The sequence below is a fragment of the Moschus berezovskii genome, chromosome 21 (assembly GCF_049115385.1).
Source record: "Moschus berezovskii isolate FMDL1 chromosome 21, NW_MosBer_1.0, whole genome shotgun sequence".
Classification (NCBI taxonomy): Eukaryota; Metazoa; Chordata; class Mammalia; order Artiodactyla; family Moschidae; genus Moschus; species Moschus berezovskii.
In genome coordinates this window covers 39,566,371-39,580,929 of record NC_142480.1, presented here as the reverse complement: position 1 = coordinate 39,580,929, position 14,559 = coordinate 39,566,371, and the positions used below count along the sequence as shown (strand labels likewise).

The window sequence follows — 14,559 nt, the reverse complement described above, 5'->3', positions numbered from 1 at the left end:
CAGTACCGACTCAGTGATAATGACCCCTGGAACAAAAACACTAATGACCTACTCCACCTCACAGAGCCACTTGATGACAATGCTCTAATGACACCCAGGGCTGGACAGAACAAGCCCCCCGAGGCCAGAGGCAACACCTGATTCCCACTGGATGCCCATCAGGGCCTTTCCCAACCAAGGTTGTTAGGTGAATGGCCAGTGGCTGCATCAGATTTCCAAATGCAGGCCCCTTCTCTGCAAGCATAGTCTCCCCTGGACATCACAGAGCTGGAAAGGGAAATGAAAACTGGGCTCACTGCCTAGAAATCATTCCTATAATCCAGGATCAACATCTCTGAACACTGTCCTGTCCACCTCCAGTCTACCTCTAGGCCTGCCATCTGACACCCCGACAAGTTCTCACCTGAGGGCAGATTGCTCAAGGAAAGTCTGCTCTTTCCAGGAGGGCTGACCCTGGAAAGGGCCAGTTGTTGTTTAGTCCCTAAGTTGTGTCTGATTCTTTCACAACCCCACAGATTGCAGCCTGCCAGGCTCCTCTGCCCATGGGATTTCCCAGGCAAGAATACTGCAGTGGGTTGCCATTCTCTTCTCCAGGGGATCTTCCCAACCCAAGGATCGAACCCACATCTCCCGCATTGGCAGGCAGATTCTTTACCACTGAGCCACCAGGGAAGGAGGCCAAAGGATCTCAGCTCCTGACTGTCCCCTTCTCCTCCCACACAATCAATCAAAAAAAAGTTAAGCAATGGCCTGGCATACAAACTCATGAAAAGATGCTGATTCCCATTCAACTGGGAACACTTCTTGCTCACCCAAAATGAACTAAATCTTTGAACAGCTATACGATTACACCAAAACCTAGCCAACTCCTCAGCCCATTTCTCCAGGGATCATCTCGATGTTCAGTCATACAGATCTCCCCAATTCGGCAATGCCCACAGAAATTGTGGTACGAACCACAGATTTCTGGCCCCGGGTGATATTCAAATCTGTACTTTACCTTCAGGCTTCCCTGCCCTGCTCTTCATTTACTATGGAAAGATTCCAGACCTCCCTCAGAATCAAAAAACTTGCAGACACTTGATGTTTACTCCCAGCAATGAATACTGCAGACAAATATGGTTTCTCTCCAAAGTTTTTTTTCAAAGCTATCAGGTGCTAATCTATTTTTAAAGTCTCAGCACTGTAGTTTCTTAAATGGAAAATTTTTACTGCTCTATCTGCAGAAAAAGCATGACGCTTATGACATGGTGGATGCTCAGAAACATTTTCTAAAGGGAGAAATGGGACATTGCAAACCTCCTTCTGACCATGCAACACGAGCACACCACACACCCACCCCAAAAGGAAATAAGTGTTCATTCAATCCAACCAATATACACAGGGCATCTAATCCGTGGCTGACACTCCACTAAGTATCACGGCTGATGTGGTGAACCAAGAAGTATAAGCTCTCAGGAAACCTACACTCTAGTAGGACATAGCATCAGATGCTCAAAAACCAAAACAGAACAAGACCCATTTTAGGGAGGAATGCCATCCTGAATCTGTCCATTCGGGGTTTCCTATGCTGCTTGGTGAGCTATTATTTACTGGGTGATCATGAAACCCACAGCCTCTCCAGAGATTGCCTTAGCCTCCTGACTCTCGAGGCCTCCCTCACACATTCAACTGCCCAGCGTGTTCACTTCACCAAGTTCTCTAAGTAAAGTATTTAGCAGAACATTAGTCAGAAGTGTCACTACTTCCTAATTCACCATACTGTATTCACTCTGTGAAAGTGAGCAAAATCCACTGAGGACTGGGCCTGCCAGGATGCAGGTAAACACCCACTCAAATGTCATTAAGACCCTACTACAGCAACCTCCCACCTTGTGGCACCAGGGACCAGATTCTTTAGTGGGAGACAATTTTTCCATGGACTGGGGTGGTGGCAGGGGTGTGGATGGTTCAGGCAGTAATGCGAGTGATGGGGAGCGGTGGGAAGCAGCAGATGCAGTTTCACTCACCCGCCACTCACCTGCTTCCTAAGAGGCTGCAGACCAGTACTGGTTCACAGACCGGGGGCTGGGGACCCCTGCCCCACTATATAAATCTCTAAAAGAACTGAAAATTCCGAGTCAAAACCCCTTCCGCTCCCACAACTGGAGAGTCATTTCTACAATAATAGGGTTCTTTTCTTTCTTTGGACAGAGGGTTAATATCTATATTTTGTTCAATGGGAAGGCTGATCAGTGAAGGCAACTGAACAAGGAGACCGTCCACCCCTCAGAATCCTCAGTGAGATGGGAGAGCTGGTGCTCACCAGCTCTCAACCTGAATGCATGTGACCCCTCCTTCCATTTCTCAAGCAACAGTTCCCTCCATAGGGGAAGGAAATTGGAAATATGCATGCCTATGAGCAGAGCAAGTGGGACAGGAGAGAAGTCAAGGAAGGTGGCCGTGAGAAATGCTGCGGGAAAGGCAGCCCAGCGCAGCCAGGTAGCCCTGAGCCAGCAGCCCCAGTTCATTTCTGAGCTTAAGTGTTGCTTAAGAGGCAATGGACTAAGACGCAACGGACTACTAAATCTTCAACTTTGCATTTATCTTCTTTAAAACCTGTCTGCCAGTGGGTAATGTATTAATATTTCAACTCCTAATACACAAGACATCTTCCAACATAATTAGATGAAAATATTGGACATGATCCAACCATCAGTTTGGGAAGAAAAAAAAAAGAAAAACATAACTATTTGTCAAGTCCTGCTGAAAACTCTTTGCGTATTCCTATAGCGTGGGCCACAAGGCCCTCCCCTCCACCCAGCTGCCATTGGGCATTCCTTGAATCCCCAACACACTCAGATGCGCCTAAGGATCTCTGCTCCTGCCATTCCTCTCCCTAGAACACTCCACTGCTCTCTCCATTCCTCCAGTTAACATCAATGTGCCTTTTATACCTCAGCTCCAAAGTCACTTTCTCAAGAAGTCTTCCCTCCTCCCTTCAAACTAGATCCAGAGCCCCTGTTACTCAGGCATCCCATCTCTTTCCTTTTAAACTTCACAGCACTGGTTGGTGTTGCTTTATTTTTATTAACGCCTGTCTCTGGGCTACCCAGAAAACTCCTCAAGAACAGGAACGATGCTCACCTTGTTCAATCTATACCCGCAGTGCCTAAGCATGAACAAATAAATGAGAAGTGCCCAGCCGGGCCTTCCTAAAACACCAGTGTCAGGGAACTACGGCTGAGGATCATATCTAGCCTAGTGCCTGTCTTTACACAGTTACAAGCCAAGAACGGTCTTTACATTTTCAAATAGTTAAAACAAAAATCAAAAGAACTGCACTCTGTGATGTGAAAAATACATGACGATCATATCTCATAGTCCATAACAAAAATTACAGGAATACATCTACAGTCATTCCACAGTTGTTTCTGTACTAGAACATCAGAGCAGAGTAGCCCCAGAGTCGGCACTGGTGCAAGACCTCAAATATTTACCACGTAATCACTCACTCACTGTCACAACAACGCCCTCAGAGTCTAAGCTGCAGGCATGAAATACGAGAGACGTGAAAATTAAGAACTGATGGTAATCCCTCTTCTGGATCCCTGATGTCCGTCGCATTCACTGAGCACTCCCTGAATGGCAGCCACCTCCATGACACGTGGGGAGAATGTCACTTGAGACATTTGAGAATTCTGGCTGATGCCTTCTAAAGGGTTGGCGCTCACACCAAAACCAAGGCTTACTGGGTAACCACGTTCCACTCATTTATTCAACAAATGTCTACCTGGGCACCTACTTTGTGCAGACGCTGTTCTGGGAGGCGAGGATACAAACAGCAGTCCTTGGGGGTCCGCAGGAAATAGTGGGGAGACTACACTACAGTGAGGCCTCTATGACAGGCAGTGGGAGACAGAAAGACTCTGTGATATCACACCCACGAAATTGTACCTACTTTTAAGGAACATACTAGTTGGGAAGCCATGACAAACCCATGAAAAGTTACATCTTGATAAAATATTTAACTAATACTTTAAGACCCCTGAGCAGATGCCCCAGGGACAGCTTAGCAGAACTGTTTAGCCAAGAATGCCGGTACACCCCATCTATTTTGTACTGCACATACTATGATTACCCGATCTAACAAATGTTTGTCATTAAGCTGAGAGCAGTTTCAACACCAGAGAATGTGCGTCCTTCCCACAAAAGTGGGTTAAGAATAGGCATGCATGATTGTTTGGTTATGTGTGGCTCAAAAACCAACACACATGTCCATTTGCGCACCACATGCCTTCAAAAAACACAGCAGAGGGAGTGGGGTGAATCTGCTGACGGTCTGATGATGCTCCTCACTCCAGAGACTGCAGAAATTTGGCAGGGCAGGGTCATTCAAGCTTTCCTCCCAGTCAGTCACATGCTCGCCTTCTCTATGGGACAGTTCACTCCGAACCGACTCCTGCGTCTCAGATCCCAGCAAAGCTCAGTGAGCAGCCTCCAGCACCTCTATATACACACACACACACCCCCCACCACAAGCACACATCCACACCCCACCACAAGCACACACACACACCCCACCACAAGAACACACACACACACCCCACCACAAGCACACACACCCCACCACAAGAACACATACATATACACACACACACACACACACACACACACCCTACCACAAGAAGCATCAGTTTCTATCTGACTGTTGTAGCAGTTTCCAAATGTCCAGTAACAAGTACCATACTTCCTGGTAAAGAATCAGCAGGTACAATGTTGCTGGTGCTTTCATTCTATATGAAAAGGACAGAAATTCAATGCATTACAGGAAAAGCCATGACATCTAATCCCAAGCCACTGAAATAGGAGTTTAAAATAAAAAAAGGAAGACTTGTCAAAACAGATACGAGAATTAGATATCTGGCATTTTGGACACTCGCTGTTCCTAGAGTCTACTATCCAAGAAGGTCTCAGTCTATCTTCATGATCTCAGACAAATCACATTCCCTCTCTGGCCTCCATTCCCTCATCGGTAAAATAAGGCATGGACCACATCTCTGAGTTTAGGAACAGAAAAGTTTACTAAGAAATTCCAATATCAGCTTTCATTAAGACTCAAGCAGTAAAACATTTTGGAAAAGTTCAACAAAACCACAGCTCTTCCAGAGTAGGCAGAAAGTCACTTTAAAATAAGAACCATATGATAATACAATAAGCAAACTGATTTTTTTTTTCTTTTTAACCCATCAAAAGAAATGGTATCTATAAAATTATATACAGGAGCTAAACCTTGAGTAGTGATTAATCCTCACTAACCTACAACTCCCTTAGCAATCAAGGTCTGCATTACAGCTGAGCAGCCCTAAAGTGAAGCATTAAAGCTTATGGGAATCAGTTCTTGGACGTGAAAGGTGTAAAGGAAGATAAATTGCTAATTTCCACTTTCAACACCATAAAATTTTACTACCACAGCTCAGAAGGAATCACCGTACCCTAAAATTCACCTTTCTTAAAACACACTCCTTACTCTGAAACCCTGCATTCTGACTGTTCTCCTCTTTTGAAGAGCCTAGCCTGTGTTTCCATTTCCACTGTTCTTACAAAGCAGACCCTTGGCCTCAGGCACGCTCTCTTACTCTATGACTAATTCAGCTTTACATACCAAAATGTTCCATAGTCAGTAACCTATGTGAAGATCTATTTCACTTAAAAAAAAAAAGAGAGAGAGAAATATTCTGAACATAGAAAAAGATAAATAGAATAATAAACACCACCTGGTGCTAGAAATAAAACATTGCAAAGACAGTGGATGCCCCTGGGCACCCATTTCCACTCACATTCCCCTCTCTTCCCAAGTGGAAACACCATCCTGAATGTAGGGCTCATCACCCCAACAGAGCTCTCCCATTCCCACACAGCATATGTATCTACATGATCTCAGTTTTTACACTAATCATACCTCTATATGCGATCTGTAACTTTATTTTTCTTTCTCAATTTTATGTTTATGGGAGTCATCCACGTTGACACTTACGGCTCTCATTCCTATATGTTCGCTGCTGCATAACAGTCCATTACACGAACATGCTACATAATGGCCAAAAACACTACTTGTTGTTTCTTATGGATGCCATGTACTGTCTACTCTGTGCCGGCCATTTTCCAGAATTCTCAAAACTAACCAGTGAGGACGGTAAGATTCCCATTAGGCTGAAGAAGGAACTGGGACAGAGAGGTTGTATAATTTGCTCAACGTCTGTGAGCGGCAAATTCAAGCCGTAAGTTTAAGTCCATCCAACTCTAAAGCCACACTCTTGATACTGCATTTTGTAGCCCCACTTATGTAGATATCTACACCATTCAAAAAATTGTATGAAAATATCTGACAGAGGGCTCCAAAGTCATCTGAGAAAATCTGAAACAGGATGCTCTATTTTCTGTTTTAACAAACAATTCTACAGGAAATTCAGCTGTACAAAGGGACAGTCCATGACAGTGAGGACAAGTCTTTCTTTGGCAAAAGTCCCTGTGTACTTGCTAGGGTCACTCCAAAGTTTACACAAATGCTTCTAAGTAAACCCCAGTTGAACTACAACTCTGCTTGGCTTCCTTTGGAGAACCAGGCTGTCTGCACCCACTTCAAGAAGGGATGGAAGAATCTTAAAGGACACAAGAACACAAGTAATCAGACTCTGCTTGCAACAGCAAGAACTGAGTTGACAAAACTCTGAAAAACGATCTCGGGGAGCAGCTCCAATTGCTGCTGGCTTCAGAGATCCTGGGAACAGCCCTGTGCTTACAAGGCCAAGGGCGCTAGGCTCAGCCCACTCTGCTCTCTACTTGGCCAGCTTTGCAGAGAGTTTTCATACATCCCAGCCCAGCCCTGCTGCTCTGGAGAAACCCAGCTTGTCATACGGAAGAGAAGAGAGACAGAGAGGAGTGAGGGTGAAGGCTCACAGGAACCAGGCAAGGAGGGAGGCTGGGAGAGAGACCAGACTCCAGGCCAAGGCCCAGACACTCAGGTGCCGGAAGCAGGAGGGCCCCTAAGAGATGATGGGAGCCCCCCAAGAACGAGGGAGAAGGGGCTTCTGAGCACCAGGGTGACTCCTGATGCAAGTTCCATGCTTCAACACAGGAAGCTTCAAATGGGCAAGGCAGGACTGGTTGAAGGAACCCTTTCCCTCCTCTCCCAGCCAAAGCAGGGAGCAAGCAAACAAGCTCTGCTACTGACTGACTGTGTGAACTTAGCAGCAGTGTCCCTGCCCACTCTGGAGGGGACTGCAGTGGAGTCTCTCTAAAAGCCCTGCCATCTCTGACTCTGTCTATAATCTTGGATGCCATAACATTTACCAGTGGTTAGGAGAAGGCAATGGCAAGCCACTCCAGTACTCTTGCCTAGAAAATTGCATGGACAGAGGAGCCTGGTGGGCTGCAGTCCATGGGGTCGCTATTAGTTGGACACTACTGAGCGACTTCACTTTCACTTTTCACTTTCACACACTGGAGAAGGAAATGGCAACTCACTCCAGTGTTCTTGCCTGGAGAATCCCAGGGACGGCGGAGCCTGGTCGGCTGCCATCTGTGGGGTCGCACAGAGTCGGACACGACTGAAGCGACTTAGCAGCAGCAGCAGCAGCGTATATTTCATGTAATCCCAACTTCCCCAAGAAGTAGATACTACTACTATCCCCATTCTACAGATGAGGCAGCTGAAGAGAGTAATAATTTAGCCAAGGGCAGGAAGTCTACAGTCATCAATGCCTGGGAGGGTTACACAGGACATCCACAGGAGAGGGGTGAGGAAGGGAAGGTAGGTGGACAGAGAAAGACCCGAGGGAAGGCGCAGAGGGTGATAACGGGTCAAGGGGCTGAGGAGCGCCCAGCCATTCTGGTCTAAACTCAGGTGAAGAGCTTGAGATGGGGACACGGGGACAGTCTGAGAAAGAAACGGGAAAAGGCTGGCAGACGGGCTTTATAAAAGGGAGGGTGGACAGAGAAAGTCAGATGGGCAGAGGAGGTAGGCTGAGCTGGGAGGCAGGGGCAGCCCCAAGGCTAAGCAGGGGGAACCGAGGAAGGGCGTGTGCGCGCCTTCCCGGGAGGCAGGTGCCGGGCTGCAGGGGCGCGGTCCCACCTTGAGCACCGTGACGGCTCCCGCGCTGTGCACCTGGAAGTGCGCGGGCGGCTCCGCGCCGGGCTCGGCCGCCTCGTCGGGGCCCGAGTAGCTGAAGCAGGCGTCTGCGATGTCCAGGTGGCCGAGGGGCAGCGCGTCCTGCGGGCTCTTGAAGTAGTAGAGGTAGCAGCGGCGCGCGTCGAACACGAACCAGCGGTTGCGGTAGCCGCGCAGCGGGCCCTTACCGGACAGCTTCTGCAGGTAGCCGCACAGCCGCGCCGGCTCCCGCCCCGGCCCTGCCCCAGGCTCCGCCGCGGCCCCCGGGGCCGCGCCCTCGCCACCGCTGCCCTCCTCCCCGCGTGCCGCGGGCCCCGGCATTGCCAGCCCGCGCGCCAACCGCCGGCGCCCGGGCCCCCAGCGCCTCGGCGCCACCGCCGCCGCCGCCGCGCCCCCTCCCCTGAGCACCGCCGCTCCGCACGGCTTGCGGGCGCGCAAAGCAGCCTGGGACTTGTAGTCCCACCCCCTCCCGCCCCCAGGAACGCCCGCTTCGACCCGGGGCTCTCCCGCAGGCACCCCAGAGGCAGGTCAGGCAGCATCACCGCCTGCCCTCTGTGCCTTGGTGTAACCTGGGCTCAAAACCCCGCGTTGCCAAACTGAAACATCGTTCCGTTTCTTTATGGGAGAGTGAACTTGCAGTTCTCAAAAATCCATCAGTGTCCCCTTGAAATTGTACATTTCTTTCTATATAAATTATACCTCAGTGCAAAACTTTGTTTTTAAATTTCTGCCCTGCCATATTCATAGGCTAGTATTGCACAACCGAGAGAGCTTATTGCTTGGCGCCGTGTGGGTGCTCAGTAAATGTTTATAGAATTTGTGAATGAAAGCCAAACCTTTTCCCACCTCTCCAGACCTCAGTGGGTTCACGTTCTGAATTCAACAAATATATACCGAGCCCCTTCTACGTGCCAAGTACAGTTCCAGACGCTGGAGGACAAGGTAGTGAACAAGCTGAAAAATCATTCCCCTGCCCTCATGGAGATAATAGTCTAGTAAGGGAGAGAGAGGATACCCACATGAAAAGGCAGATAAAAGTATACTGTGTTGTCTACATGCCAGTGATGTAACTTAAAAAAGGATTACCACTTAAATAGCTCTTATTGTTACCAGTGTTTTATGTATTAGCTCATTTGAACTTTCACAGTAACTTCAAGAGGCAAGTGCCTTTGTTTCACAATAATGTAAGAGGAGGGCAGGAGGGTCAGGCTACGTTTCAGAGGATCAGGGAGGCCCCACTGAGGAGGAGATCTGAAGCAGAGACCTAGATGACATGAGGGAATGAGTCAGGCAAGTTTGTGGGGGAAATGCGAATACTAAAGCTCACTTTACTTAATGAAAAAAGGAAGGTCATAGCGATATTTGTGAAAGGGCCAGATCAAAACAATATCTCACCTTCTTCGGTTTGCATGTTTTTGCATAGGTGGAAAACAAACTTTCTGAGATGGGTGGGGCCCTGAATTAGACTGCTTACTTGGAGGCAGGTTGGAAGAGTAAGCTCACACAGCCAGCCAACCAGCTGTGGGCCCTGTGTTACCCAACCTCTCCCCAGGCCTGTCAAGGATCTGCCTGGGTAGCCATGGCAAGGGCGCCTCCATCTTAGCACCCTTTGGATCTCTTTGAGTGCAATACCACATCGAGTTAAAGACTGGACTGTGAATCCAGACTGATGGAATCTGTCTCCTAGCTCTGCTACTAACCAGTGGTGTGACTTTGGGTAAGTTATGTTACCTCTCTGAGCCTCAGTCTCATCATCTATAAAATGGGGATAGTACAAGTAGTTACTTCATACCATTGTTCTTATAAAGATTACAAGATCATGTGAAAGTGCTTAACATGGCACCTAGCACAGTAAGCACTTAGCATATCAATTATTACTGTTGTACAGTTAGCACTGATATCCTCTGAAATCAGGAGATTCTGAGAGGGGGGATCTCGCATCCACAATACATAGGAGGCCAGAAAATGCACTGCAGGAGTGGGATGGGCCATCCTCGAGAGTAAAGGAACTGTGTTTCATTTGTGCCTTGCTATGATCAAGAGGGGCTGTGATTAGTTGGCTTGTGGGCTAGGAAGCCAGAGTAGGGTGTGACCAAGAAGTCCTATGGAAAGGGAAAGAGCTGGGAGAACTGGATCAGTACAGCTGCAGTACACAGCTACACACAGGAGGTATACAGGAAGCCACAGGGCAGGAGCAGGTACAGCCCCACTCCATCCTCTGCTCTGTCAGTGAGTTGTGCAAAAAGTAAGGATGGCCATAGCCTGCTGTCACAGAGGACAGACTAAGTCCTTGGGGCATCTGGTGGAGGCAGATATCTGCTAGGCATGAGGAAGGCATCCTTCACAGGTGGCAGGAGTGAGCCCCTGACCCTGGGGCGAGGGTCTGGCCTGGCTGGCCGGGTCTGGGCAGTTGGTATTAGACAAGGGATCTCTGCAGCCCCTGGCAGAGCTGATGTCTGTGCTTCTCAGTGGGCAAGCTGGCCTCAAGCCTGACCCTTCTGCACTTGAACTTCCACTCTCCCTGTCATTTTAACATGCTCGCAGGCCCTCTTTCTCATGGAGGCCATACCCCACATCATGTCAAACATATTAAAATGCCCCACATTCCATAGTAAACATAGTCATAATATTTGCTCTAAAAATGTTTGAAGGAGTTTCTAGAATTATGCTCTGGATAGTATCTATGAGGAATTCTTTTTAATATACATTTGGCTACTACATCTTGGCAGATATCATGTCTATGTGGGAATCCTGGCTGAGTGAGAAAAACCCAACATATAAATTGTTTTCAAAGGGAGGAACGTTTTTATGACATTTTAATAAAGTAGACATAATGTTACACTTTTCAGACGTGTAATGAAATGTTTATTAATTTTGACTTTCCTCTTTTCCTGGGGTTTGCAGCTGGTACCTCTTTTTTTCTAGTCTACAGACATTTCCTAGGTCCCTTGAAAGTTGGCAGATCCAGATGCTAGTACTGGTACTAGTTTAGTCGCTAAGTCGTGTCTGATTCTTGAGACTCCATGAACTGTAGCCTGCCAGGCTTCTGTTTCCATGGGATTCTCCAGGCAAGAATACTGGAGTGGGTTGCTATTTCCTTTCCCAGGGGATCTTTCCCACCCAGGAATTGAACCCGAGTCTCCCGCATTGCAGGCTGATTCTTTACTCACCGAGCTACAAGGGAATCCCTGTGGTGCTGAGCCTACACTATCTAAAATCTCTATAAACTCTCTTGGCCCTTACCAGGCCCAGAATATGGCCCTCTCTGAGGAGGCGCAGCTGCAAGCCCAGAGACCCCAGTGAGACAGGCAAAATGTGGAGGCCTCAAAACCGGGGCAACATCTCAGCAAGGGCCTCTGGAGGGCCCCACATCTCTGCAGAGCCAAGCAGCAGTGGCCCAAGCATTCCAAGGCTTCAGCACCAACCCCAGCACCCTCTGGACCCTCCAGACTTCTCCCAGGCCCCTTGCCCTGCCAGTTCTCTCTGGGTCACCCTGGGATGCTGGTTATTTCATGAACAAACCCTGCATTGTCTCACCCCACCCCATTCTGTTCCTAAAACTAAAAGCTGAAGGGCCTATATGGTGAACCTTCATCTCGTCTCTCTTAGCAGCTCTCTCCAAATTCATTTTGCACAATTTTATATTTTATGTAAAATGCTAAACAAATGCAGCTTCATTCCCCCCCCTCCACTTTTCTAGCCAGATCATCCCCTCAGGGTCCTCCCACATGGTCATCCTGGGGCTGCCCCTGGTGGTTCCTAATTGCTTGGCGCCCTTCTTCAATGGCTTATTGACATTTTGCAGTTTCCAGTTTTGTAGATTAAAGGTCACTGTCCTATGGTCGGGACTTCCCTGGTGGCTCAAGCAGTAAAGAATCCACCTGTGATACAGGAACCACAGGAGTCTCTGGTTTGATCCTTGGGTTGGGAAGATCCCTTGGAGGAGGGCATTGCAACCCACTCCAGTATTCTTGCCTGAAGAATCCCGTGGGCAAAGGAGCCTGACAGGCTACAGTCCATGGGGTTGCAAAGAGTCGGACACCTCTGAAGCAACTTAGCTTGCACACATGGCCTTTGGTCAGACTCCAGGTTTACACAGCCTGTGTGCCTGCCTGGTGTCCAATACAGGCAAGCTTGGTGCCAGAAGGTCTGTCCTGCCTGTCCATGTGAGCCCCTGCCCCTCGAGCCTCTCAGGAACCCAGTGACCAGAAGGAAGTGGGCAACCCAGGAGGAAGTGACTGCTGTTTACTGAAAAGAGGAAATTTGGGCAATGAACTTGCTCCCACATGGCCAGCCTCTGGACAAACCCCGCGGGAACACAGAGCTAGTGACTCATCCTAGTCCAGTTTCCCTAGCAGGGAACAGGGTGAGAGGCCTCTAAGAAGCACCCAGCCACCCACCGCCTTTTTAATTCCCAGACTCCAGGGTACAGAGCTGGCTAAGACCCCAACCTGCCACAGGAGGAGCCTGCAAGCCTGTGGGGAGCCCAGAGAGAAAGTAGACCTTACCATCTGACATGCTGTGTGTCCTTTGGCATGTCTGTGCCCTCTCTGGGCTACAATTTCCCATCTGTTGCGTGAGGGAATGGATGGCAAAGTGATCTGTAAGGGCCCTGCCCACCTGCTCTGAAATGTATCAGTGGCATAAGGCACAACTGTGAGGGCATGTGGTCATTCTCCCTACAGCTCCCCAGACCCGCAGAGGCTCTGTTTTTTTGAGCCTTCATGTTCAAAGGCCTCTTGATTCTTCCAGCTATTACAACTGACCTGACCCTTGCTTTTAGGACTCTGTCTCATCCTGCAAGCTTGGCTGCAAGCCTGACCACTTCGCCTCTCCCCTGGCCCTGCTGGAGAAGCTGTCCTGACACAAAGGGCACCCATGGAGGCCTTCTGTGCCTGAGGCAGAGAGGACCGGCAGAGGTGGTTCCACTGCTTGGGGCTGGGGAACACAGTGCAGCTTTGGTGGGGCTTTGTTCAACCCGGAGCACATCTGGAGGAAGTTGGCCTGGATGGGGAGGAGATTGGAGTTCATGGGGCAAGGCCGGGGTACTGCAGCTGTGAATGGGCTGAGCACGGGGGTAGGAGAAGGAACAGGGAGAGGCAGACCATTTTCAGAGTGGGGCTGAAATGACCACTGGGAGACGCCACCACCGCCACCCAGGGAGAGCTCTGCCTGTGTGCTTTCATACAGCTAGCGCCACGCCGCCTGCCCTGATGGAGGGTCAGTGGAGAAATGGATGGGGCCACTGGAAGCAGTGGCGGGGGGGAGGGGGGCTCCCAAATAAAGGAGGGGCTGTATGACATTGGGTGGATCTCCCAGCCACCCTGTGCCTCAGTTTCCTCATCTGTAGAATGGTACATAATGATCGCTTTACCTCCTAGAACTGTTGTCAGGCTTAAACGAGATAAATGCAAAAGTGTTTGGCACAGTCCCTGACATGTGGTAAGGCTTCAGAATGGTAGCTGATTCATTCAACAAACATCCTCAGCCCCTGCTCTTTGCTTCCCCCCAGAGGTTGAGTGATGCTGAAACCCCGAAAAGGAGTGTGGGGGAGCTTCACAGAGGGGAGCCCAAGCAGGGGACCCTGTCAGCCTGGATTTGCTATCTCCAGCTTCCAGGAAGCCTCGTTTCCCTACCAATTTGGCAGACAAATCTACACACCTGTGCTTCTTTTTCCTAGAGGGAAGGCATCTGGGATGCCTGCCAAGCTCCCAGTCCAAAGGACAAGGGAGCCAGGACTCAGATAGGTAGGGTGGGGTGGAAGGCTTGCAGGGGCTGGGTGCCAGGCAGCGGAGGTCCACACAGGAGTTACGGAGCCACACTGCCCAGGAAACAGGGGAGGGCTGGATCCCCAGGGAGACAGTGGGGCTATAGCTACAGAGGTCCTGTCCTTTCTGGTCACCCTCCTGCTTCTGGGCCTGGCACTGTGCCCAGGACACTGTAAGCCTTTCTGTTTTCCGCATTCCTTTCCCAAGGACCCTCTTGCCATCCCCTTCCCGGGACCCCCTATCCCTCAGCCAAACTTGAGCTCAGATTCTTCCTCCCTGCTCACGCAAGCCCTGGGACTGCAGCCCTCACTGTGAGGCCCAGTCTGGGAGGTAAAGGCATTTTAACTGAAATCTTGAAGAGATGCTGTTCTAATGGTAGAGGTATAGACATCATCTTGGTTGGGCAAAGGGGTCTCCAAAGGAGTTTAAAGGGTGCTTGTGCAGGGGGTCCAGTTGGTAAGACTACACTCCCAGTGCCCAGGGCTCAGGTTCATTCTTGGTTGGGGAATTGGATCCTACCTGCCGCAGTGAAGATTCCATGAGCCGCAACTAAGACCCAATAAATAATTTAAAAATAAAAAGGTGCTTGTGCAAGCAAAGCAGTAAGGGGACACAACCTTGGAGCAGGGGTCCCCAACACCC

At 49.4% G+C, this 14,559-nt stretch overlaps 1 protein-coding gene across 2 annotated transcripts in view; it reads right to left on the bottom strand.

The window, feature by feature from the left end:
• The window catches only part of TBC1D2B (TBC1 domain family member 2B), a 93,033-nt gene extending 84,496 nt beyond the window's left edge, over positions 1 to 8,537 (bottom strand). For both annotated transcript variants that reach the window (XM_055418003.2, XM_055418004.2), the window contains exon 1: positions 8,114 to 8,537. In XM_055418003.2, coding sequence (XP_055273978.1) covers positions 8,114 to 8,470 — 357 coding nt within the window. In that variant the 5' untranslated portion in view covers positions 8,471 to 8,537. The remainder of the gene's footprint in view (positions 1 to 8,113) is intronic.
• Between the last annotated feature and the right edge of the window lie 6,022 nt (positions 8,538 to 14,559).